The sequence below is a fragment of the Pleurodeles waltl genome, chromosome 2_2 (genome assembly GCF_031143425.1).
Source record: "Pleurodeles waltl isolate 20211129_DDA chromosome 2_2, aPleWal1.hap1.20221129, whole genome shotgun sequence".
Lineage (NCBI taxonomy): Eukaryota > Metazoa > Chordata > Amphibia > Caudata > Salamandridae > Pleurodeles > Pleurodeles waltl.
Genome location: NC_090439.1, coordinates 114976738 through 115004627, shown reverse-complemented (window position 1 = coordinate 115004627; position 27890 = coordinate 114976738). Strand labels below are relative to the sequence as shown.

The 27890-nt window shown below is 42.0% G+C and overlaps 1 protein-coding gene across 6 annotated transcripts in view; it reads left to right on the top strand.

Annotated features, from left to right (window-relative positions):
* The window catches only part of RELCH (RAB11 binding and LisH domain, coiled-coil and HEAT repeat containing), a 1006576-nt gene continuing 978686 nt past the window's right edge, over positions 1-27890 (top strand). For all 6 annotated transcript variants that reach the window (XM_069219494.1, XM_069219496.1, XM_069219495.1 and 3 more), the window contains exon 1: positions 1-507. In XM_069219494.1, coding sequence (XP_069075595.1) covers positions 3-507 — 505 coding nt within the window. In that variant the 5' untranslated portion in view covers positions 1-2. The remainder of the gene's footprint in view (positions 508-27890) is intronic.

Here is a 27890-nt window from a genome sequence, read left to right as displayed (position 1 = left end):
GCATGCGCTGTTTCTCAGCTGTCACCGCTCCCGGTCTGCGCTGGTGTCGGGCGAGGCCGTCAAGTAGAGTCCGGTGCCTCGCCATGGCTGGCGCCCCCGGGGCCTCCGTTAACCCCTTCCTGAGTGACTCTGAAGAGGAGGATGAGACGGCGCCAGACCTCTTGTCCCCTTCAGGCGGCTCGGAGCCTGCCCTGTCACCAGCTGGACCCCCGGTTCCGGCCCCTCCCACGGGCCCTGCAGCAGAGCCGCGCTCGGTGCCGCTGGATGTATTGGCCGCTCAACTCCTGCGGGAACAGCTGGTGCTGACGGCGCTGGAGCTGCACACGGAGCTGCTGGAGACCGGCCGTGAGCTGCCTCGTCTGCGGGACTATTTCTCCAACCCGGGGCATTTCGAGAGGCAGAGCGGCTGTACTCCGCCCGGAGCCGGCGCCGGCGGCTCTTTAGTGCCGGCTGGGGGGGCCCGTGAAGCCGCACACAGCGCAGGAGCAGCCGGTGGAGGCAGCCTGAGTAAGTGTTCCTCACGCCTGTGCCATGCGGGGGCTCTCTTGGATGAAACGTGTCAGTGAGGATGGGAACGGGACCTGATCGTGAATTGCGCAGAGAGCCAGTGTACACCCTTGACAGGAGTCTGTGTGAGGCGTGACACTGATGGTGCACAGATGCATGAGTGGATTGGTCCTTCATTCTAGCTTCAGTGATGTTTTGCTTTCTTTGTTACCTACCAAAATAATGGTTTTCTGCATCCATTGTAAGGCTTTCTTGTGCAATCATCTATTTCCCCCTTCCGGACTTTATTGAGGTGTTGGTGTGCGACCTAACATAATATTCTAAACTATTTATGAGAGACTGTGCATCACGAGTGTAATGCTTTCTAGGAGATTGTAGATGTAACATAGCTACTAGCTGGCCGCCTGTTATCCGTGGCATTACTTGTATTATTATTATTATTAATAATGATAAAGATGTGCTTGTAACCGAATTAATAGAAGGCGTTCTTACTGACATTAGTTGGCACTTCCTTGTTAAAATTACTGTACAATGATAAGTACCAGTGCCCTTTCAAATTAAGGACGTGCAGGTGAAGACAGTATTATCATTTTATTTAATTGTTTTTTTTCTGTGTGGTGACGACATTTTTAAAAGGCATATTGAAGCAATTTCAGTTTCAAGCTGCAGGGAGGGGCTAAACATTTACATAGGTTACAGGAGTAGATGATTTCATAACATAAGAAAATGGGGATCGTTATTGTCACTCAAAAGGTAAGTACTACAGGGGCACGAATGCACCGTGTTTTATATTGTAGATCCAACATATTGTCATGCAGACGGGATCGAGATAAGGAATTAAAGCTCTAAGGTGTGTGTAGGTAGGCTAGCAATTTATTTCGACCTTATCATTTGCATAGCTAAACTTTGTACTAGTCTCATTATTTATTTTGGTTTAAAAAAAGTCCTTTAATAATGAAGATATATTTTAATTCAGAATGAACGTTTGCCCACTTTAATCTTAGATGTTGTTGTAACTGCAGTATTGTAGTCTTTAATTGTGATATAGTTATGGTTTAAATTAACTGAAACAGTGAAGTGTATTACGAGTACAAGTGTGCATAGTTAGGCTAACAACAGTTGAATTTTCTACGGGGCTTTGAGAAAGATTGGAGAGGAGTCTTGTATTTTTATGGAATATGTTGTCCCCCACATTGAGGACACAACCTGAGAAATGTTTTCATTGTATTAGTCAAATTAAAGCACCGTTACCAGGCCTGACTTTTTAACCTAATAATCCATGTATTGTGAAATTTACAGTTTAAGTTTTTGCCGGATTAGCATGGATTTAAATATTCCAGCATGTAGAGTGGTTGTGGCTAAAAATCAGAAAGAGCTGAAGGTGCCATAAACGGCATGTGTTCACTTGGCAGATGTGATTGACTAGACTACCTCTTTTAAATATTGCTGAGTAGTACTGTAAATTTTAGTCAGTGAGTACATTTTTCATACTTTGCCAGTTAGGGGTAGTTAGGTACAAGGGAATAGTGTAAATGGCCATGCTCATAGTTTTGTGATAAATGGATGGCATGTCTGTCCAGAATCCCAAAGCGAAAACCTTAAGAATATACCGCAATAAAGTTGTTTCTCTGTTGAAGGAGGATACATATCCTAAAACATGTCCAGGAATTCCCAGCTCTGGTTGCACCAACAATTTTTAATGTTAAAGATTTTCAACTAAAGTGAATGTTATCACACACTGCATTTACCACAGTGCATCTAGGATAATTGTGTGCTGGTATACAGGTCAGTGTTTCACCGCCCCTCCCTCCCACCCACCCCCCCCTCATATTTTGTAATTGGCTTCGTTGACATATTGCCCTGACGAGCTCAGTAAGACGTAACTGAGTTCTGGGAATGGTTCAGAAACCTGAGAAGACTGAGCAGCATTGCCATCACCCAACATTTAAGGTGTAACTCTTTACTCAAGGAGGACAAATGTTCTGAAATACTTGTCTAGAGATAAGCAATACTTGCTGCACCAACAATGGTGAATACTGAAAACTTTCAACAAAAGTGAGTGGTGGCATGTACTGCGATACCCACAATGCATCTGGGTGAATTGTGTGCTTGTATGCCAGGCAATGTGCTCCCTCTCCCTCTCACAATAGGGTTATTTTAGTAATGGACATTGCGTTAGCAGGCAGATGTTTTGTGTACTAACCTTGTCACAGTGAAATGTATGTTGTAACAGAAATAAGTACCCTATACTATTGAGCTGTTGCTTCTGTTTTTTTGTTCCCCACCGTTACCTGCCCCAGCTTTGCTCTTTTTAAGTGAACTTTGGACCCACTCCCCGTACTTTATGTCCCATCACTATACTCATTTAGACAGTCATAAAGACTTAAGTCCTTTGTGTTAGCATAGCTTTGTGTCTCTTGTTAGTGTTTTCAAGCACATGGTGATGAGACACTTGTTGTCACTAGCTCATGGGCATATACCTCAAGTTAACCCACTTTAGAGGGCCAAAAAGCTAATTTATAAAGAAAAAAACCCCACAGATAGCAGAATGATTAAGCTTATGATCTTAGTGTGTATTTATAAAGCCATTTGCCAGTAGTATTCTCAAGTAAAGTACTACCAACTTTTCAAGGCTTGTAGGTGTATATATGCTTCAGACCACATCATTACCTTGCACTTAGTTTCCAATTTTACATTCAAGATTGAAGTTCTAAGAAAGCCTCTGATATTGTGTATCGAGGGAACGCATGCTGAAATGCTACATTATGGAGGCCCTTGTCTTTGTATTTTTTTTTTATCTATCTAGACCCAATGCACTTGTTTTTCATGTGCCTCGCACATTGTATGTAACTGAGTAAAGGTTCTTCAACCAGTTTTGGATCCCGGCGTAAGCCACTCTTATAGAATGCTATGGTTTTACAAAGGCTTATGCAGTTCATGAGCTACAACGCATATGTTATTCGGGTAAAAAAAAATCAAATTAGATCACCTGATCATTAAGCATTGCATTGGCTACTGTTGGAAGCATGCGTTACTTTCAGATTAGCCTGCACAACACACAAGGGCCTGCACTACGGACCTCTGCCCTACCATAAGTACAAATTGCATAGTACAGGGGGAAGGGAAAGAGGCACCTCCTATCTGGATATCCCCAAGATATAGAAGTATAAGACTGCTACCCAGGCCTTCTTCTTGCTTAGACCCCCTCATTCCCCCACTATGGAGACAGATTATTGAAACCATTAGAGTTACCATAATCTCCTTTCCTTCAGGAAAGACCTTAAAATTCTCTTGTTCAAGTTGCATCTTTATGAAGGAGACTGCTTCCCTCCCCTTTCCCTCTTTTTTTTGTCATTCCATGAGTATATTGTGAAATACCTATAACTCTCCATGCTCACCTGTTGTTCCTCTTCTTTACTGGCCGATGTGATCCTTACTATGTTGCGTACTAATGTACCTATTTTATGTTGTTTCTAAAGCATTTCCTATCCTAAGGGCTAGGTCCATGGTCTACAAATAAATTATATAAGTGCTTCCGTGTTGTAATTCCAACTGAAATAAATAGTGCCAGCCCTTTGAATGTTGTACATCCTTATCTTTAACCAGAAATTAGTTTCAAACAGTATTTGTATAAAGAACAGTGTCCTCACCACCTCAGCACACCCCACTTCCTGGTGAGATCTTTAGCCTGTGGAGACGGATTAACTGCGTGATTGAAGGACTGCTGCTGGTGCAACCATTATCGTCTGCCTGACAAGATCACACCAGTGCACGGTATCATATCAATGAGGTGAGACATGCACTGTACTACGGTGCATGCAGTCAACTTCCATGATATATTGATGCTCGACAGGAATGGTAATGAAACCTAGCTGAAAAAGTTTGTTGACTCAGCAGTAGCCTGTTTTTGTTTTCTCCCTACATGGGAAAGTTGGTTTTGTCATCTGGTAGCTCTAAATGTTATCTTGTGCTCAGTGCAGAGGGTGGGTGGGGGTTTTGGAAGGTAACAGTACATACGTTGACTTGCTTTTATGTGGAGGAGAGCGATGAATATGGAGGCAAACTAAGGCCGATAGTCATAGTAAGACAGCTGGTATGGCAGAGTAGATGGGAAGAACTGTATATTAAAATAGATGCATAATAAAGCTAATTAAGTCTCTGCACAAGATGGGGTTATATTATCACCTGTCAAAGTAGGCATCGTAAATCCTGTTAGTCTACACGGCTCCGAGTGAGATGTATCCAGCTACATCCATGGGTTAATATCATACATTAGTCTACTAACTAAATTGATTTAAAAAATAAAAAAAAGAAGAAGCTTACGTCTTCCTCCCTAAGACCAAGATAAATGCAGCAGGTGTCTGCTGCTTATAAAACCCATGTTCTGTATTATCAAGACTTACAGCTATTGATGCAGGTTGTACAGGTTATATTTGGACGGAGACCCGGAATGCTCTGACTTACTCTGTATCCATCAATCGTTCCATGGCTTCAATGTAAGGCAATCTTCTCTGTTCCAAGGACCCATCTGTTTTCGGTTTCTTGGGGAAGCATGTCACCTCAGCATTCTCTTCTCTGAATTCTTGAATCAGTGTTGAAAATATGTGTAGGCAGCATTTGTGTAGGTTGAATATTTTGGAGATGTGTGCAGACAGATGGTCCCAGAATGCTGTGTCCTAACTTTTCTAATATATATGTAATGAATGCTGCTTTACCAATATTCACAAACACCTCCCAAAGTAATGAGCAGTGCGGAGGACTACACCCAAAAAAGCCCACAAAAAGCAGCAGGAGTATTAAATAGCAACCCAAGACCCATTTTGTGGCAGAATGGAGAGAGGAGGCAGGGGGCTGTACTGGTTGGGGCACCCCAGCAGCAGCTGCGGAGAGTTTCTCCACAGGCTGGAAAGATGCCTACAGAATCTTCTTACAAAGAAGAGCGACCGTTATGACAATAGGGGAGAGAAGGAAATAGCAGTCAAAACCTGGGGGTCTGAGGGACCTGGAGCATGCCCAGAAGGCTAGAGGGGCCGTGTGGTTGGGGGTGGGGGGAATCATTCATTGATTGAGCACTTTTGGAGTGGCCTAATGTTCACGGCAGGAAGTCCAAACGCAGTTGGTGGTAAAACACAAGGCAAATCCATCAAATTCGTTAATCCAAAAGAGGGCCCTGATGCCATCCCACTCACCCAAGAAGATGAAGAAAAATTTCTTGCAAGGAGAAACGCCCAGAAAAAGGGGAGCCTAAAGCTGGAAGCTGCGGGGGACTCTCCTGATGGAGAAGAGTTGGTCACACAACATCATGAAGCAAATCACACCGTGCATAAGGTGGCCGCATTGAGTAATGTTAAGACTGCACAGTACCGGAATAGAGTGTGTCCTCCCCAGCTGTCAAGGAATCCAGGAGATCAAAGGGGGTGGTGGAAGGCACACCCAATATGAAACAATTGTCTTTGACCTCATTCGCAATGCGCCTTTCAGATGACTTAGAAAATATTGCGATACTGGCTCGAATGCCAGGGCATAAGCCTGAGCAACATCAAACCCACCAAGGGGTGACCATCACGGAGGTACACATGGAGAAGTACATGGGGGACAGAAAGACAGCAGTGTGATGCACCCACAGCCTCTAAAGAGCCCAGAAAGGCCAGATGGAGATAGCGTAGGACTATGGACTGAAGCAAGTCAGGACTGCTTAAGCAGAGAAATTTGATGTTGTATAAAAGTCACCAAGAACAAAGTAATCAAGTTAGCCCACAGCATTCAGGAGGCCAGCCTCAAATCTTAACCCCGAACTGCCACAAGATAGACAAATCTCAAGATACATTACTAACAACAATTAAAGCCACTCTTGTAGCAGACACGATCGCCTTCACTTGCAATCACACAAGCTGAAGGAACAAATGGACAGAATGCAAGCCCTGGCACTTGCAGTGGCAAACATAGCCGCCAAACTAGAAGATATGGAAGAAGGACTCAAGGCAAATGGATGCCACTGTAAGAACATGGTGGAGAAGTTACCAACGCTACTATAGGTCCTTACAACAATGATTATAGACTTACGCAGTCTAAAGATGATGGGAGGCATAAACAACCCCTATAATAAAGAGAGGATGACCGCGCAGAACAGAGTTTTGGAACTATGAGGTGGCGAAACAGGTCAGGGAGAGAAAGGGGTAAAGTCCACAGGCAATGCCCAACCTCTAAATAGTATTACAACAGAGGTCAGCAAAGAGCAGATAAACTTGAAAGAAATAAACAATAGCCCTTTAAGCAGCAGCGAGAAAGACACTCAGCCAACAAACAAGATCTTAGCAGATCAAAACAGTAAGAACAATTTAAGGGATTTGGACAAAAGCAGTGCTGTCAATAATAACAACAATATTGACAATAGCAAAGGCAGGAAGAAGGCCACCACTAACAGTAAGGAGAATTATCCACTAACAAGGTAAGAGAATAAAAGGCTGAAGAAGAGACAAAAAACATCAAGACTCACCCTTACTTGATGTAGCTGGGAACAGAACTTGGGGGCAGGGGCGCTCGGGGGTAGGGACAAAATAGCAGAGATAAAAGCAGGCACAAATCTCGTCTTGATATTTGAAAGAAAGGAGGTCCCACAAAGTCAGAAAAGCAATGAAATAATAACCATTTGAAGCAAGGGGCCCAGCCTGGGCCAGAAGATGGCACAGAAGGACCCAAGGGAAGAAAGAAAGATCACCTGCATTAAGGGGTTAAGGTTTGGTCATGAAATGGGGCAGGAAGATTACCCAGCAACTGAACCGGCTGTTCCAGGGATGTGGGGGGACAGAGGATACATGAGGCAACACAGGACACAAGCTATCTACCAAGTTCAGCCAGCAGAATTATTTTTAGCAACAAAAGAAAAACAAATCTAGCCCAGTTGGAGTCCTATGTGATCAAGATCGAAGGGGACAGCAAATTGCTAGATTTAATGAAAGCTGGCCTGGCAATGTGGCCCAACAAATAGCAGCAAATAACATGACACCACTGTGGGCTAAATAGGGTGACATGCAGAAAACAATCTTTCTCCCGTTATTTAAATCCAGAGGAAGGCATGACATCCTTAATAGGGCCAACATTTTGAAACTGTTCAAACATATCCCCATACTGGCGCATATAAATAGCAGAGAACTTCTAAGTATCCAATTTGAGGGGGGCAATTTGCCCTGCACAACAGAGTATACCATTGCCATTTGGAGGGTGGCTGGGGTTGCTGTACTGGTCCTGCAAAAGAAACAACATTTTGAGGACTGGGGCATTCAGGTCTAGGATGTGGCAGCAGAACAATACCCGCTTGTACTAAATTGCCAGGTAGGCAATCGAGACAGGCCTAATAGCAAAGAGGAAAGTAGGAAGTCTCCTAATGGAGACACCTATACTACAATCTTCCATACTTTTCCAAAACCTACTACAGAATGCAGAACAACTGAAGGGCAACCTAGGAGAACAGTTAAGGAAAGTGAGATAGCAGGTGCCAAAGCAAGTGAAACTGAGGACCATTTGCTTACCACCCGGTGGGACGGTTACTCCAGATTTAACTAGCAAAAAGGAGGAGCTCCCCCCCCCCCCCCAGGTTAGAGTAGGGGGCTGCCCACAATCAAAATTAGCCAAAGGAGTCCAGCCCAACCCCCCAGGTCAGAGAGAGGGACGGCAACTCAGCCAAATCAAGTTGAAGAAGCTCAACACAGGTTAACAAAAGCTCACTCTTACATTATACTCATGGAATGTAGCAGGCATTGCAAGCACCCTTAATAGCAGTTCAGCAAGGAAAGAACAGCAAGAGGGGGACATATTATGCCTACAAGAAACATGGGCAATTAAGGATGTGCATTTAGAAGGTTTTGGAGGCCTGCACCTACAAGCAAACAAAGATATCTATTACATACCATCTGGAGGCCTGTCAACTTATGAAGGACATGATCTGCAAGTTAAAATTAAAGAACATAGGAGAATTTCCAACATCCTCCAGAATGTGCTACTAGAAGACATATATGATGGAAAAGGCAGCAAAGCTAATTATCAATGCCTACTTGAATGGCTAGGGAACCTCAAAGCTAGAAAGCACCACAAAGGCTATATTACCCCTAGAAGATCTACTGTGTGAACATCCAACAGTGGACACCGTGATAATAGGAGATTTCAATCGGCACCATTTTGGCAACGAGGAGGCAAAAGACAGGAGCGTTACTCCAGCCAAAAGCATATGAACTAACTTATGCAGAGAACGGGACCAATACAACTTGTTGTAAAATAGAAAAAAATCCTTATTTTGATAATTGCACATCTATTAACTGCACCTTTATAAGTAAGAACATTAGACAGAATCTAGTTGGCTTCAGATTAAATGACCTAAATCAAGCGATCACACCATGCTTATTTCAGATTTGGAGCTCAACCGTGAACACAGGGCCCAAATCGAGGTCATCGGCCATACTAGGGGTGTTGAGGAACACAAATTATTTAGAAGGATCAAGTGGAACCGAGTAAACGCAGTAAAATTGAAGGAATGATTAGGGTGGCTTCATTGTAGAGAGGTTTTAGTAAAACCTTCTACTTCCCTCATCCAAGACTGGGGCCTCTGGATCTCTGACATGTGGAAGGCCATGCTAAGAGGCAAATGGATGACCATGCCAAGGAGTATTGGGAAGGCCGGTAGCACTTACTCCTGTAACGCAAGCCTGAAGGAAAGTGTGACATTTCTAAGGAGGGCAAAGAGGCTCCATCAAAAGTCCGGGATGCAAGATTCTGAGAGGGCATATAAAGAGGCAAAATGAATCCACAAACATCATGTTCTGGAGCCAGAAAGAAAAATACATGGAAGAAGAAAGGAATATATTATATGACCTTTGTCAAAATAATTAACAGAAGCAATTCTGGGAATATGTAGCCAAACTGGAGAATGATTGAACGGACAGGTGGAATGCAGTCGCAGCTGAAGCATGGCTAGTATACGTAGCAGGCATATACATGGAGTCAGGGGTATCTGGACAATGGGGCAATGAGAGACGATTATCAGATGGTTCGAAAGTTTGCATTGGCCCTGAAGCGGACGAAGTAGTCCTTTCGCAGAGCCCGCAGCAGTAGCCAAAGTTATTAAAAAAAAGAGAAGTGAAGACTGGGTCCTCCTCAAGAAACCTAAGGCTGACCTCAACGATCTCAAAAACTTCCGACCGATCTCCCTCCACCCTTTCCCAGCGAAAGTCATCGAGAAGATCGTCAACGCTCAGCTCGCCCACTTCCTAGAAGACAACTCCATCCTAGACCCCTCTCAATCTTGTTTCAGAGGAAACCACAGCACTGAGACCGCACTCCTCGCCGCCACAGATGACATCAGACAACAAATGGACAACGGCGAAACCTCAGCCCTGATCCTCTTGGACCTATCAGCCGCTTTCGATACAGTCTGCCACCGCACCCTACTAACCCGTCTCCACGAAGCCGGCATCCAAGACAAAGCCCTCAACTGTATCTCATCCTTTCTCTCCGGCAGAACCCAGAGAGTCCGACACTCACCCTTCCGCTCCAAAGCCACCAACCTCATCTGCGGCGTCCCCCAAGGCTCCTCACTTAGCCCAACGCTGTTCAACGTCTACATGGCCCCCCTCACACAACTGGCCCGCCAACACAACCTCAGCATCATCTCCTACGCCGACGACACCCAGCTCGTCCTCTTCCTAACCAAAGATCCTCTCACCGCCAAAACCAACCTCCACGAGGGACTGAAATCCATCGCCGAGTGGATGAGCAACAGCCGCCTCAAACTTAACTCCGACAAGACGGAAGTCCTCATCCTCGGGCGCACCCCCTCGGCCTGGAACGACTCTTGGTGGCCCACCACCCTCGGCCCCCCACCCACCCGAGCCAGCCACGCACGAAACCTCGGCTTCATCCTCGACTCCGCTCTCACCATGTCCAAACAGGTCAACGCTGTCTCCTCTTCCTGTTTTAACACCCTCCGCATGCTCCGCAGGATCTTCAAGTGGATTCCAACAGGAACCAGAAAGACGGTGACCCAAGCCCTCGTCAGTAGCAGACTCGACTACGGCAACGCACTCTACACAGGCATCCCAACAAAAGACATCAAACGACTCCAACGCATCCGCCCGCCTGATCCTCGACATACCCCGCCGGTGTCACATCTCCCCCCACCTGAAGGACCTCCACTGGCTCCCCGTAGACAAGAGGATCACCTTTAAACTCCTCACCCACGCACACAAGGCACTACACAACACCGGACCCTGCTACCTGAACTCCAGACTCAACTTCTACGTCCCCTCACGGCAACTACGCTCTGCCAACCTTGCCCTCGCCATCGTCCCCCGAATCCAGCGCAAGACCTCTGACGGCAGATCCTTCTCCTACCTCGCCGCCAAGACCTGGAACTCTCTCCCCACCTCACTACGCCAGACCCAGGACCTCCTCACCTTCAGGAGACTCCTCAAGACATGGCTCTTCGAACGATAGCAGCAACACCCCCCCCCCCTCACCCCCCCCAGCGCCTCGAAACCCTAACGGGTACATAGCGCGCTTTATAAATCTATTGATTGATTGAAGGAGAGTACGGCATAGGCGCACAGCGAGCGCCTCCCTTGATGCATGTCTGACAATAGGGGGACACTCCCTCTCCTGGATACCAGAGGCCATTAGCCTCTAGGGATAGGGCCACCTCAAGGTAGTTCCTTGGCAAGGTAGGCGGTTTACTTTTGTACTTTTTTCCTTAGTCCTGTTACCATCAGAACAGTGTGTTTTCAACTCCTAACGTGAGACATAGGGATTTGTTGCCCTGATGAATGCCCGAGACCTTTCTAGGCTCACCACAGAGGGCAGAAACATGTTGACTATCATTTTTTAGACAGGTGACCCTGTGAGTCCTTGTTCTCACAGAGGTGTCCCACTCTAAGCTTTTAACCACACCAAACAGAACCTACTATTAAATTGTAACTATGCACAGGTATCTGTTTAGGTGTTTTTATTCCCCAGATTAGCTGGATCCCGACTTTCCAGACCTAGAATTCATTTACGCACTCCCCCCTGCTCTTATAACAGGGAGGTTGAGTCTGCCCAGGTGGTATTGTCCTACCTGGGTGGGGCTAGGTGATCAAATGATGAAGCATGACACTGTATAGTGTGTGAGACAACCTAGTCCATAAAGGAAATCCCCCCCCTTTTTCTCCTCTTTCACTACTCACCATCCCCATACTGACTCATTTCCTCTAATAGAGGACCACGAGGGACCAAGGGCACAACTGGTACCCTTGGGGCCTATCCCTCAATGTATAAGAGAACCCCGTACTCTCTAGTGTGTTTTTTAGTATACGTAGCAGGCATATACATGGAGTCAGGAGTATCTGGACAATGGGGCCATGAGAGACGAGTATCAGATGGTTCGAAAGTTTGCATTGGCCCTGAAGCGGAGGAAGTAGTCCTTTCGCAGAGCCCGCAGCGGTAGCCAAAGTTAAAAAAAAAAAAAAAAAAGAAGAGAAGTGAAGACTGGGCACCAGGGCCCAATGAATTCCCTGGTGGCTTGTTCAAGGAACAACTTGAATACTGGATATATGCCTTATCCAACTTACATATTGCATGTGGGACTCAAGATGACGTTCCAGATTCATGGCAAGGCTCCCTATTGCAACCGATGTACAAAAAGAGCGAAAGATCAGAATAAAAAAACTATAGACTAATCGCCCTCTTGGATATAGAAGATAAAGCATATACCAGCATGCCACTGTCCGAGTTAAATAAATGGATAAAGGCCTATGATATCCTTCCTTTTTATCAAACAGGCTTCCGTAAAGGGTTTGCAATAGTCATGCTATCATATTAGCACAGTAAGCGATCAATAAGAACAGCTTGTTGTTTGCTTGCTTTGTGGATCATTCATCAGCCTTTGATGGGGTGCCCAGGAAAAGATTATGGAATGAATTAAAAAAAATTGGGCGCTCCTGATAGACTTCTAAGGGCTATCACTTCGTTATACAACAATACTGCGAGAATAAAACTGGACAGGGAAACAGTCACTCACAAGCTGTATATGGATAGAGAATTAAAACAAGGCTGTGTTACTGTACCAACTCCATTTAACCTATATACAGCGGACCTAGAGCAGGCTTTCCATGGAGTTAAAATGGTAACCCCAAGAATAGGCCAGCACAAACTTCGCATATTACAATACGCAGACGACCACACTAGAGTTGGACTGCAAAGAGGGCTAGATGCCTGGCATCTCTATATTAAGACTAGTGAGTTAGCAGCCAACGCAAGCAAGAAAAAAGTGGTGGTCTTTGGGAAATATGCCCTGGAAAATGGCCCTTAAATGGCGATTGGGCCTGCAGATAATAGAAGCTGGGGGTTCCTATAATTACTTGGGGGCACGGCTAGACGACTCTGGTAAATCATCACTGCACCACACCAGGTTGAGTTCCAAAATACAGGCAATCATATATGCGCTACTCAAACTGCAGGGCAAATTGCACAGTCCCACCACAACAACAATCAAGAGGGTGGTAAAAGCAAAACTGCTAGTAGTGACAGGCTACGCACAGCTAGCATTCCCAGGGCGAATATAGCTAACCATGGAAAAAGCACAATGTCAGGTCTATAAGCGAATCTTTAGCCCCCCGAAAACATATGAGCAAGAGCTTGACTCAGTTAGAGTCCCATCAGATAGCTGAATCCAGGCTGGAAAAATCTACAACAGAGAACTAAGTGCCGGTTGTGTGACTTCAGCAAGGAATCTCTGGCCCATCTTGTCTGCTTCTCCAACAACGTGGTTTTTTTTAAGATCACTGTTCCTGAATCATGGAATAAGAACAAGCGCTGAAGCAGCTTCATGACATTTTGCTTGCACAGAGTCTTCAGAGCTGGCGAGGTTTGGAAGGTATATAAATGTGGCACAGGCGAAACTGAATAAAGATGCCCAGCTGCTGGCTCTTTAAATGAGTCATATCACATAAGGAAAACAAAGGTGCCGATGTATGTCCTTGTGAATGGTTAATACATCAGCTACATAGTGTAAGCATTGGGAATCTCGCCTTTAACGGGATGACTAGAATAAAGCACTTTAAAATTGCAAGGAGCACTTTAATGTTTGCCCCACATGATAAATAATGGGGGTCAAGTGGGATATAACTGCCCTATTACTTGCACAGGCTTCTTTAGTAAGAGTATCCAGAGCGAAGGGGAAGTCCCTGTGGACAAAGTGGCAGCTTTCTCTCTGTTATGCCTTGGAAGGAGGAGAAGGTGGGCAATGACTTGAAACTGTGGGAGTGGCTTGGTATATTTTGAAACAGCACAAGCACTTTATAAGTCTGGGTTACTTTGTGGTATGTGATGAATTTTTAAACTGGCACAACCACTTTTTGAGGCACAAGGTACAGTCGGGCAATGATAAAAATGTTTTTACTTAACAAAAGGAAGGGTTGGGGGGCAGGTGCAACTTGAAACAGCGCAACCAGCCTTATGACTGATGTGATTTGAGAGTAAATCAAGACCATCAATTGTAAATAAGCACCTCTTATCGTAGAGAATCCATCTTGCGCAATACCTCGATTGAGACTGATGAATTTCAGAAAGAATAATTAGTAGATTGGGCGTGGTGTACAGTGAATAAATCCATCCGTTTGTAAACACTCCCCCTAGAAGGGAGGGTGTAGCCAGTTTGGCAAATAGTGGTTTCTGGGTATTATGCGCCTTTATTAAAACTGCTCCCGTCACCTGTGAGAGGTGGCCCTTCTGGGGGTAATTGATTCTAAAATATTGTATGTATTTATTTTATTTTATTTTTTTATTTTTCCACCTCGTACACTTGTGGTTTTATGTATTGCAATGATTTTAAGTAATTTTGCAATAAAATTTCACACAGAGTGCATGCTTCTCATTACAGATCTCTACATGCCAAACTGAATTTAAATGAAGTAAGGTCTAGGTGAGGAATTGGAAAACAAGTGGTTTATTTTTCTATTTTTTTTAACTCATGTTATTTTTAGAATATGCAGTTCCAGAAAATAAAACATGGATGGCACATCTTGATGTTTTTAATGTCTCCATTTACGGGCTGTTGAGAGCTAGTGGATCTGAATATTCGTAAGGAACACTTAAGTTCTCTGGTACTCTGGGCAAATCACCACTTGACCGTTCATTCCAACATCCCTGAAGAATTCATATTTTGCAAACATATGTAAGGCCACAAAGCTAATTGGATTGACTAGCATTCGTAGACTAGACGAGAAGTTAGAAAAAGTAAGGGCTGAACCAATTGCAGGCCCATAATTGAAGTTGCTAAGTCTGATCATTGAGCAAGCTGAGGAAAATTCGAGGCTCCTTGCTGCTGCATGATGTCTGCTTAGGTGTTGGTGGAATATGGGAATTCTATTGAATCCAGGTGAGTGCATGGTGTGCCCTCTTGGGGGTTCTTCTTTGAAGTACACACTTGTGAGAAAACGTGAAAGCTTAACTAAATGTCAAAAGTGGCACATTCCTAGGCTAGTGGAGGTTTCCATTAGCCAAAGTCCAGTTATTCATTTGTGTACTACTGCAGTCACATCCATGGTAAATAATAAGACAGCCAATTGCACTAAACAGAGATCAGAGGAATAGTGGCATGGAGCAGTTCTTCGAAGCCAAATTCCCCCAATTTTCAAGATACTGCAGTAGATGTGCAGGCTGAGTATCAATAGGAAAGTAGGACAGAAGGTCATGCATAAACAATGTCAGTCTCTATGATTACATGAATATTAAAACCAGATTCATAGATTCAGCAATTGCTTGCAATTAATAACTCTGAAATACGATGGCTAACAAGGCAATAAAACTGACAAATTATCAGTAAGGTACAGAACATTTATTTAGAGTAAACTGAGGGGCAAAATGCTGGGGAAGCAGAAAGGGAACTATTTTGTGAGATTTGACATAGCACGTAGCAAGAAGGGCCTTCTTTGGGCAAGGATAATGTGGATTATTTTAAAACTGAGTATAATGATGTGGGCTACTTTACAACTAAGTGCATATACCACCTTGTTCTGCTTTCTCTTCCCCCCTTTTCATTTCGAGTTGGATTCTTGACATTTATCTTTTTTGTGACCTTTGAGTTGCATAAATGATTATATTAGGTGATAGTTTTTTCAGCGTTGTAGAAGACTTTTTAAAAGAGGATTCTGGTTGCTTCAGGGCCAAAGTGTGTGATGTGTTGAAAAACATGGGCCCCCATTGCGACCCCGGTGGTCGGTGACAAAGTGGCAATAAGCAGGATTCACCGCCAGGGTCATAATGAGGGCCACGGTCTCTATTGTTCTTAATGTAATAACGTTTTAAAACTAACATCTAAATTAGTTTCAGTATATGACCTCTTATTTGACCTTGTGCCCCTTTAGTAGAACCACTCAATAGATTTCTCAATAAGTTAGACCACATCTATTTCACCCCTCCTCTCTGTAGCCTAATCCAGTACAGGTGGAGTAAAAGATTCTTCCTAGCCTGTCATTCATTTGTATATTGCACATATGTGGAGTGATTCACCATCTCTCGATTCTGTGAGAGGCATGCAGCGCATGTGAATGGTAATTTGAAAATAGTTTAAATTCATCTAGACTGAGCAGAGAAATACAGTGCAAATCAAGCTATTTTGCTAAATTCTGTCACTATTAAAGGCATGTAGGTTTATTTCCATAATGACTCACCTACAACGATGGGTTTCTGACTGAAAAGAAACATCCTCCATAATATATCTGTTACAAGCCCTAGTTGCAATGATATGAAAAGTCACAGATAGAGTTCGAAGTACAGCCCACGTTTTTAACACTCATATTTTCCTACCTTACTATTGGTAATATGGTGGCTGTGTCTTGGTGGTATAATCCCCAGCTTTCATGAGAAATCTACATCTAGAAAGTATTTGTTAACTGTGTTTTAGCATGAACAAATATGCATGTGTAGATTTGCCCATGTGAAAACATGGAGTGTTCACAAGTTCACTTTCCCTCCAACCCCTTTTTTCCCAACCCTGGAAGATGTTTTACTTCTGCCCTTCTCAGTATGGGAAAATACTAGAGAAGAGCTGGTGAAAACCCATCAAACATGCAAGTTAGTAGGTTTGCACAGACTCAAAAGGGCATTCCAACCCTGAACATTTGCGTACTGCTGCCTCCAGCCCCAGTATGAAGATTTGCGGAAAGGCGGCAAAATAAGGAAATTGTTAAAATAATTTCTCGCCCTACTATAGTATTAGCCTTGGCATAATCAGGGAGGCGATCATCAGAGCTCCTCTATAGTGAGACAGCTGCCATAATGTGTCGCTGCTCCACATTGCATCAAAGGGACACGTAGATTGATGAAGGAACATGTCGTATGGACAGTTAGACATTTTATTAGATTCCACACCCCTGTTTTTGGGATTCCTTTCACCATGTTTGAATTTGTCTTGTGTTTTCTGTTTCCCATAACTAACATGCCTTCTGCACTGTAGTCATCCTTTTAATACATAAGGAATCAGTTCATGTTTTAAGTCTTCTCCTCGTTCATGTTTTACTGTAGAGCATACATTATGTATACAGTCTGCCACTTGCCGATCTAAGGCCTTTATCGTACTTTCTTTTGTTAATCTCAACTAAGATTTCCAGTTGCTTTTCTCGTGGTCATTTTGAACGCCTTTGCGAGACATTTTGGTAACTTGGTCACCATAATCAAATTGTAATGTTTTTATCTTACGCCACGCAAATCTCCAGTAAATGGATATCATAAGCCATTCATTGGGAGAACTTTCAGAATCTTGCCTCCAGTGACAATGTTGGAATAGTGGTGAGGGTTCCCCAGGCAACCAGCAGCACTGCAAGTCCAGTCTTGTAGCTTACTGTGTGCTATGTAAATAGCTATTAAATATTTATACAGTACAGTGGAGAGAAGTTCACGATGCTGCAGTTTGTTCTCTTTTTGTCACAATCATTTTGCCAGTTGACTTTGTGTCTTTCATAACTGATTGTTTAAAGTGATCTTTCTGTTCAAATGGTAATGCTTTAGAATAGATGTGTTTGACAATATTTTTTTCAGTATTTGAAAAATTAAACATATTTGGCAGTTTGTACTTTTCATACAACAGTAGTTTTGATGTAACTTGCCAAATTTATGTATGTTATTTGTTCCCGAAATCGGGTCATGGTTTCTGTTGAGTTTTCAGGCTAATTCTCCATGTTGGAACATTACACAGTACATACTTATGCACCTGTCACAGAGCTGGGTATAAGAGTGATAAATCATAATGGATACCTAGATCCATTCCCCTGTCTTTCTAGACTTGTGACCTCAACTCATAGCTTGGAGTATGATTCTGTATTGCTTTCCAAAAGGCATTAAAGTTTGACTTTTTGCTGTTGTTATAGCTGTAATTTTTTTAAATCTCTATCTCTGTGACATTCCTGCAAAATTGTCTTATAGCCCATATCCCTTTTTCAGGTTACTATGCAATATGAATCTTGTTAATTTGTTTATTTCTTCTTTCCTTTAAAGTATCTACTGCTATTCCTAGTTAGTTTTCAGTTTACCTAAATCTTACTATTAATTTAGCCCAAGGGTTCCGTTGCCTTCAGGAGTATGTTTTAGCATTTTCTTAGCTTTTCCAAAGCACTGACTTTTGAAACAAACCAAACAAATTGAGGGTCTAATCATATTTATGTTAATTGTAAATCTACATGGTAAGCTCTCCGTGATCTCTAGAGAGAGCAGTCAGCTGCCTGTGGTGATGTCACTGTCTGAACTTTTCCCTACCACCAAAACCAAAGCTGTTTCTCCTGAATGTCGACGTGTGATAGAAAAATCTTTGTTAAAAAATGAAAGGTCCTTGTTTTGTAAAACTTAAATACAAGACAAAATACCAATAAAAACGGAGAATAAGAGCAAGCATCTGAAGGTGAGCTTGAAACTTAGTTTTGACGGACTGTAGTTGTAGTTACAGATGACCTCAATAAGCCGATATCTTCTTGTCAATGATACTGACTTCTCACTGTTACGTCAGTTATTAGAAGGGCCCTGTAATGAGTCTGGTCATTGCTGCCCAGATGAGTTTTTTTTTTTTTTTCTTTTTTTTTTTTTTAAACTGTGTGACTTTTAGGATGTGGAGATGTAGAACATGCTACGGAAAGGTTAGATATTCCTTAAAAAAACTAAACAGATAATATCGATTTTTCTGATACAGTAAACTCCATGCTTTCATTTTTTGTGGGGAGGGTGCATTGTTTTAAGTCCTAACATTTACAATTTGAGGATGATAGTATATCTTACAGTTTAGGAGCCAAAAAGTGTTTTTTCTTTTTTTGTTAAATAGTTTTATTTAAGTGTATGGTCCATTTTATACAGCTTGCTGGTAAGTAACAAGCCATCAGTAACTACCGACCAATGCATAAGACCAGGCTGTTATCGTTTGCAGAATTAAATACCAGATGTCCTATATACAGTTTTCGGTTTTCATGACAGGTAACTGAAGCTATCTTCTAACACCACCACCCCCTAAGCTGATCCCCTGTCCAAATGGCAACCACATCTTCGATCTGTGTATTTTACTCAGTTTTGCCTAGTCAAGATGAATCAGTTCCTCCCTCACTGCCTTCTGTTGGTCAAACATTTTCAGCACTTCTTCTGTAACCTGTGTATCACATGACTTTCTTCAAGCCCCTTAAGGAGTACTCTCCAACCCCCGATCATACGCAAGTGATCCATACTTAGTGTGAGGATAAGAAAAACATTTTTTTGAGGGAACCTATCTATAAGCAGTAAGTATTGTGTTTTGTTCGCCTGCAGGTAAAAGACAGAACATTGCAAACATTTTCTCTAACAATGGGATGAGATTATGAAGTACCCATCGCAAAATCAATAAAAAGATCATATCATATGTGAAGCCACAGCACTGCAAACCTGGCACTCCATGTATCCTAAATCTCAACTACCTACAATATTGTAATTAGCTGCTGGCCAAAAGACCATGACCTACTCCTTGCTATAATGTACAGGTTCTGTAAAAGCAATTGAGACAATAGTTATGTATTCACTTATTATTCCACATTGAGAATTTGTATCGTATAACTAATACAATCCGTATTTCAGGATTGGCAAAATATATATTTTTTTTTAAAGAAAAAAAGACAGCCAGACATGTGAGTAACTGTATTATTGTTCTGCCAGAGTGTTAATTCTTTGGAGTTGGGCAGTCAGTTTGATTTCTGCTCTCTGATTACATATGCATCTCGGAAGGAGCTGAGAGAGTTTAGAGTCAGGTGACCGTATATTGATAACATTAACAGGCTAGAGTCAAAACTGTGCAGGCTATTTCAAATATACTCCTATGTGACAATACCTATTAATTTGGCCTAAAGGGAAATGGAAGCTTAGAAATTGGTGATAATCTCCTCATAGCCCTAGATTAGAGCCACCCCCCACACACACACACCCGCAGGATTTGTATTACTTTGTGTTAAGCCATTGGGTTGTCGGGACTTTCTGTCTTCAGATAGTGTTCTAGTTAGAACGATAAACCAAAGAGCTGATATCATGATGTCAGAGGGTAATACTACTCTGACTGGAGTTAAAGCTCACTTGATACTGGTAACAATATTTCCTGTAGACAGCTGCAATGTAAAGCCAGACCTAAAATGATGTTTTTTTTCCCTATAAAATGGATGCAACAGATAAATAATTGAAAATAGCCCCTTCTACTTTCCAATACTGGCACTCTACAGCAGGCCATATGACAACACAAACAACTAGTAGCAAGATGTGAAAAAATGATAATCCTTGGGAGGAGCTGCTCAGGATTCTTTGTAGAATTTGTAAATATATGTCTTTCAGACAGCTTTTCTTTTAAGCCTGACCTTAAAATTAATTGCCAACTATCCAAATGACCTTGGTACTATTGGCTAAAGCATTGTGGTGCTTTATGGAACCCCAAAATTCAGACTAAACTTGGGTTCTAAAACTGGGTAAATTGGTAAAGGGCTGAATCTTTTACATGAGGTTACATCAACACATCCATCTTCTTTTATCCTCAGTATCCTCTAGCTAAATATTGTTATGGAAATAGTGGGAACTAAACTCGATAATTTTTATTCTTGCTGTTTTTCTATTTTTTTTTTATTTCAATGGGTGTTGAAAATATCAGTCCTTTGTCTACCGGTAAGTATACTTCCAAAAACGGTGTTTTTCATGAAACAACTATTTATTTCACCAAGTCTTCTGGTACCTCACTTCTGTGGATAGCCTTAGTGTCCGCTATAGAACAAATCAAACCAAGGTCAATAAAGGTCCCTTTGTGGTAACTCCCATTGATGTTAGTTTGATCCGTTCCTATTTTGGGCACTCGGCGCAGCCGCACAAGTGGGGCAGCATTTCTATTGGGACAAGTGGGGAAAGGCAGGGTCGTAGGAATTTTGTGGTTTTCCTGCGGATTCTGGAATCAAATGGTACAGGAATGCAAGGAAAATGTGTGACTTAAGTCAAATTTTGAGGTTTGCATGGCATAGTGGGTAAGAAAACCTGGTTGCATCCATGAGAGGCGCACCATCCTTTACGCCCCTGGGTGGCTAATTTGCGAAAATATCTAGCGTTGGTAGATTTTCCCTAGAAACAATGTACACTCTGACGAAGAAAGACAGAAAAGCTGAACATCACTGCACAACCATCTATTCCTCAAGTAAAAACACATACTGGTTGGATTTGGCAGAAGGGTGAGTGAAATGTTTAAAATGTAAATGTTTATTAACGAGATTTCAGAAAAAATGAAATACACTGTTAATAATTGAAATTTCAAAACATTTAACCAATGACTCTTAGCTCATGAGCTGTAGAGCCACAGTAAGACACCAACTGCTTTACTGTCCATTCACACACCTTTCATGTGTGACTCACACAAAACCTCCCACACAACCAGCTGCGGGCCCAGCACATTACAACATTCACATTAACAGACAGCGCCATTCAAGTGCCCATCACTTTCGTATGCCCAAATGACTGACACATCAACCACACTGTCTGGCGGCTGGCTGAGTGTGTGGACGGGTATTTGACTGGAAACGTGTGTAGTGACTAGCAGTAAGTCACTACACGCACACCGCCAGCCAAGTGTTAGTCCACTCACACCTCCAGCCAAGAGCCATCCATGCACACCGCAAGCCAGGAACCAGTACATGCACTGCGCTATCCGAGCGCCAGCCCACACACACACCACCAGCCAGCTGCCAGTCCACACACAATGGCAGCCAAGCACCAGTCCACACACACACGTGCCACTAGCCAATCGCAAGTCCATGCACACACCGCCAGCCAGCCGCCAGTCCACACACACACGTACACACCGCCAGCCAAGCACCAGTCCACACACAAACCGCAAGTCAAGCGCTACTCTACACACACTGCCATTCAAATGCAAGTACACACACTGCCAGCCAAACACCAGTACACTCAGACCATCAGCTGAACTCCAGTTCACACACACACACATAAACTTTCGCTTGGGAGCAGATGGGTCTAAAAATATTGCTGATCTGCTCCCAAGAAGACAGAAATGGCCAAAATATGTGCTCAAAATAAAGGGTAGGACCCCTAATTGTGCTATTATTCTTGGTGTTAAAAGGGTTTCTGCCCCCTAAAGGGGAGCAAACCTTGCCTAAGGGCCCGCTCCCAGGACTGAGTTAGTTGCATGAAATATCTGGACTTGGCCTGTTCATGACTAAGAGCGAGGCAATATAGGAGGATTGAGGGAAACCGGTTTTAGAGCAGTAGGCCCACTAGCATATTTTTAACTCTATGTTAGTAAATAAAAAGAGGGTGCGTTCGCAGAGCTCTGTCAGGAAACGGGGGCCTAGGAGATATTTGCACTGGACTAAACTAGAGACTGGTGATGGACAGAGGGAATGGTGGAGATCAAAATGATGAAAATGAAACTTCACTTGAAATTTTTGAGCCTCAAGGCCGTGTTTGGGTGTGTTGTGCAGCTTTCTACTGGTGTCTAATTCATGTAACTTTCGACAACCATTAGGTTACAGGATGAGTAAAACGAATACAAAATGTACAGTTGGGTTTAGTACAGTTGGATTTAGTTAGCAACAAACTACTGCAACAAGTTTTATTTCTACACTAAGCATTGATTAGCGGTTTTGTTGCAGAAGATCCATGTACCTGCACACATTAGCTGTAGCGTGACATTTTGCGTGAGATTATGTTTTGGAAACATGAGGAATGCACACATGCATATAGTGTTCTTCCCTTTCATGTTCATATTGCATCTATTTTCTTATGAGGTAATTTTCTATCCCAAAGTGCATGTAAGATGTTGAAGTTCTTTGCTAGCTGCCTTTGCAGTTGTTTACATGTGGGTCATGGATATTTAAAAGGGAGTTTGTGCATTGGTGTACAGTGGACCCCAAAAATTGCAGTAACATGCAGCCATTTTGACGACAGCGCAGTACTCCTCTGGAATGCACACATAGATAGGTATCGGCACATGCTGTTGTGTGAAGGGCTTATGGTTGTCATTTAGAGGTCGCAGCTGCGACTCCTGGCTTACCCTTTCTAAACCCTAGCACTGCTTTTGTGCCCCCTGGCTTAGGTGAAAAAGCAGTGCCAAGAGCTTAAGTTAAATGGTACTGAGATGTGCATTGTTTGTTTTGTGAAGCTCAGGCTGAAACACAGGCGTTCAACTCGTAGCTTTGTAAAAACTAACAAGTATACAACAGTGTAAAGTATATTCAACAGAATGCATTAACAAAGAAAATAAAAATACACATATTTAAACAGGATGTTGCAGATTTGTAGTACTGTGAACACACAATTAATTGTGTTTGAATGAAACCCTCACCTACCTTCTGTAGTGAAGATGTCTTAGAAATCATGCTAGTGAAATTGCCTTAACAATGCTAAGGAGCAGTTTATGTCAGTAACATTTTTCACATGGATCTACATAAAGAAATACAGGTGGACAAAACCACTAGTGTTTTTTAAAAAATGTTTGTGTGTTTTTCTGTAATTTTCTGAACATTTTATGCTTAAAGAGGTGTACTAGGATAATTATTAAATCATGACAGTGTTATTTTGTGTTTGAGCGGCACTAAAGTTTCTTCTTTCAAAAATCCATATACGTTTTCATGCAATAAAAATAGAAATGTGTAATATTCCTCACGTCAGAGCCATATTTAATATGTATGCAGTATATAAAATGAACATTTATCTGTGTTAGTAACTGGTGTTGTTATATAGTGGTGTGCTTAATAGGCTCCTTGGTTCATCACTGTCAGTTATTGTGATGTCATCAGGAATAAGGATGTGTGACATCAGTTCTTAGGAAGACTCAGTGACGGATATCATGCTAATACAACAATAATGTGATGAATGGGATGCTTGAATTAATGTCAGCCACTGACGATCGCTCTGTGCCACATTCCAGTCCATCGTTTTTTGACAACTGCTGATGCAGATAGGTTAATTGAAATTGAGTGTTTATGCATTTGAATAATAATAATAAGATGTAGGTAAAATTAATGTAGAGAAATAATGTGCATGTTTGAAAATGTGCCCACGGAGAGTGGTAACCAACATTCACAAATTGTACTAAAAGTACCTAAAATATATGTAAAGTATTGAAAATGTGTAATAATAGTGAGTAATGAGGGACTAGAGTATGTAACTAATTCATACTGTGGATCAACCTTTGTCTTCAGGTCATCAATCGATCAGCAACGCATCAGGCTCTCAAGAGCTAGAGCCCAATGACAGAATCTCGAATCTCTTCTCCCCCAATATGGCATCAATTTCTGAATAAGTTCTCTCCCCGATCAGTTCTGAAGTTTTTCCCCTTTGTCATGACATTATATTAAAGTTACCCAGCCTATCCCCCAAATCCTAATTGGTCAATTAATCACCATATATGACGCTGTCCAATAACTTTTATTTTTCAAATCTATGAATTTTAATACTATGCCGTTCTCAGGGTGTCGATTGGTTCACTGTAAGACGTCCTCATCATCTGGTATTGAAAATGTTGCATCTTTTTCTCCAGTCAGTGTCTCTGTTGTTCGAGTCCTAGAAAGTACATCTTGTCTGCTTTACACTGAATTAGTTACATACTCTAGTCCCTCATCTCCTGTCCGTCAGTTTATTGCAGACAGTTCTAGCTAAGCAGATTTTATTAGCACAAGTGGTTCAGGGTCGGTTCAATACATCAGCCTTCTACATTACATGATTATTCAGCTTCTGCATGAGGCCTGGCAAAACTAGGCCACAACTTTGGCTATGTTAGCTCTACAATATAATGCAAAACATACGTTTATATAGCTCAATATGACATATTACTACATTATTATTACACATTTTCACATATTTTTAGTCATTTTAGTATAATTCGTGAATCTTGGTAGCCATGCTCCGTGTGCACATTTTCAAACGTGCACTTTATTTTTTCTACATTAATTTTCTCTACATTTTATTATTCAAAATGCATAAACAATCATTAATAATTTTTAATTAACATATCTGCTTCAGCAATCCCTCCTCTGATGACTAAATGTCATCACATTATTTTTACCATCATTATTTTCATAATTCATTCTCCTCAGTGTTATGTCTCCTTCTCAAATCTTCCCCTTTAAATTCTTTTGCTGTTTTGTTCTTCTCTCCTCTGATTATTTTGAGACCTTTTCAATTTAATCTTTTGACTCAATTTACTTGCACTCATAATCCTAATATGCAAGCAATCACAATTAATATTCCCTGTATGATTTTTAATAATACCCCATTCCAAATGTTACTAAGCCAATTTCCCACTGATGCAAATCCTTTTCCCAAACACCTGGTTTCTTCAATTCTTTCAAATCCTTACTTGAGTTAGTCAATTGGTAAGTAAATCTCTTATTTCCTTACTATTGTTAGGGATACAAACAGCAATGCCTAGAGTTAATCATTTTACAGACTCCACAGTGCTTCGCCAGAAGGATGTCTAAAGCAAGGCGACTCTGAAGCATCAGATCTCTATCAGTAGCAAATTCTGTATATATCAGGAGTATTGCCCCTGTAAAATGCGTCAGCATATTATCCACAATAGTAGACAACTTTCGTATCTTGATCTAATTCAGGATGACTCCCAGTGAAGGAATCACTGCACCAAATATCTCCCACAACTGCAGAAGGGGTTTCCCTCCTCTGTCGCTTATGATGTAATTAATTTAATTTGGGAAACTTCTTTAATTCAGCTATCTGATAAATCTTTGTGAAAACTATCCCCAAATAACATGTCCCATACCTTCCTCTTGGAAGACGGTAATAAGCATTAAGTCCACGTATATAATAGATACCAGGAATTGCAGTGTCCTGACCATTCAACATAAAGGTCCACTTACTCTGAAACAGAAACACATGCCTACATTCACTCGTTCCCACAAATAGTGTCCGTGCGTGATTTTGGCCTATATATACAAAGCTTCCCTAGGTGTAATGCATCTAATGCTAATTTCCCTTCCACTTTAATTGCAGTGTAAGCATAATCATTCTTATAAGTTCTTTTCTCTAAGCTTTTTTCTAAATTTTTTTTTTTATGCCTTTCTCCTGTCATTAGTATGCCCTATGAAGCTCTTTTCTAAAGGTGTAAGCAAGCATGTAAGATTATTCTTATGCGCATATACTGTTCCAATTGTTAATTTAGGCTCAAAGAATCCTCTAACTAATACTATATCATGATCCTTAGCTATTCTACTCAGATATCTAATAGTAGAAACAAATGAAAACACTACATCGTAATTGGAGTAAAAATACTGTACATACTCTTGATTATAGAACCTTGGTAGTAGCAAACTACAGCTTATTCCATATGTTAATGGTAAGCTGTGGCACATAACCCCTTCTTCTGATGAAGGTATTTGCGTACACACAAGACAATCCTTGCATCCATCGTCTCAACATACTCACTCAACAAGTGATAGAAAACGTTAGAAGAAAGCTCTCCTTGAGCATTAGTATATTCATGCAAATACTTCTCATCCAACTTAAACCCCTCTAGAGCTGTTAATGTAGTAGTTTCAGGAGCAGAAGTATGATTGACTCCTTTCACATCAAGAACAGACATTCCCACAATCACCACTATAAACAAAATCCCACACATAATCGCTAATCCAAAGATCATATATTTGCAGCGCCTAGGATTCCTAACTTCATTATTTAACTCAGCCATGATATGTAAAGAATCAGAAAGAAGAAGAAACTCTTATTTATAGCAGTAAAAATCAAAAATAAGGGGAAAATTATTCTCTCACAGTTCAGTTTCACATCCGGGAACCCTCTTTGTCAAAATCGATAAGCAGCTTGTCACATCCGTTTTTATGTCAAATCAGGTTATCAATGCCTCTTTCGGTTTATTATCAACAGTCTCTTTAAGGTATTTCAGTTTGGTTCAACAATTCAGCTTCTTGTTCACCTTCAGGTTACATCAAAGTACTGACTCTGAACCTCTCTATCAAAGCAAAAGGACATAAACTTGTGTTGCCATTCATTAGTAGTTGCATACGCCCATTCGGGACCTGCATAACGCCAACATGCTATTCTCTTTCTTTTCAATTTTCGATCACCACTTATTTCTCCTTCACTCAATTCTTCTTGTCTCGTAGTGTCTACCTCTTCTTCTATTGTTTCATTTATGACCAATTCCTTTCTTATCCCTACTTGCGACTCAGGCCAATTATCGCCTTTTCTTGATCCTTCTGTCAATATTCTTCTCAGGATTGGACTCTTCTCCTTCTCCTTCTCTATGGTGTTTTCTCCTGATGGACCTGCAACGGGCTCAGGAGGAGTTGAATCCCCTTGACTTTGATCCATCTCAACTCTTTCCCCCTCTTGGTCTTGCACTTGCTCTGACTGCTTCTCAACACAGTCTGCTTCTAGGAGAACCCCTGCTGCGATAGGCTCTCCTGCTGTATCTGTTGCGATTGATTCTTCTGCACCCTCTTGTAATTCTTCACCTTCGTCTCTTACAGGGGTAATAGAACCATCTTCCACAAGCTCTAGTTTTTTTTCTGGTTCAGGTGCAGCAACCTGTTTCACTGTTTGTGCTCTCAACAACACTTCTTTATGATCTTGTGGACATGCCACTTTCTTGAATAGTGTGTATCCAGTTCAGGAGTTCAGCACACTTCACAGCTGTCGTAGTTATTAAGACCACCTGGTAAGGCCCTTTCCAGCGTGGCTTTAAACATGTTTTGCGAACACATTTTGCAAACATGTTTTTGGACAACGACCCAGTCTCCGTCTCTCAAATTGTACCCTGGATCGTGGATGGGTGGCAGGGCAGTGGCCTGCACCTGCTGAGAGAAAGAGCGAACAACATCAGCCAGACCCTTTCAGTAATC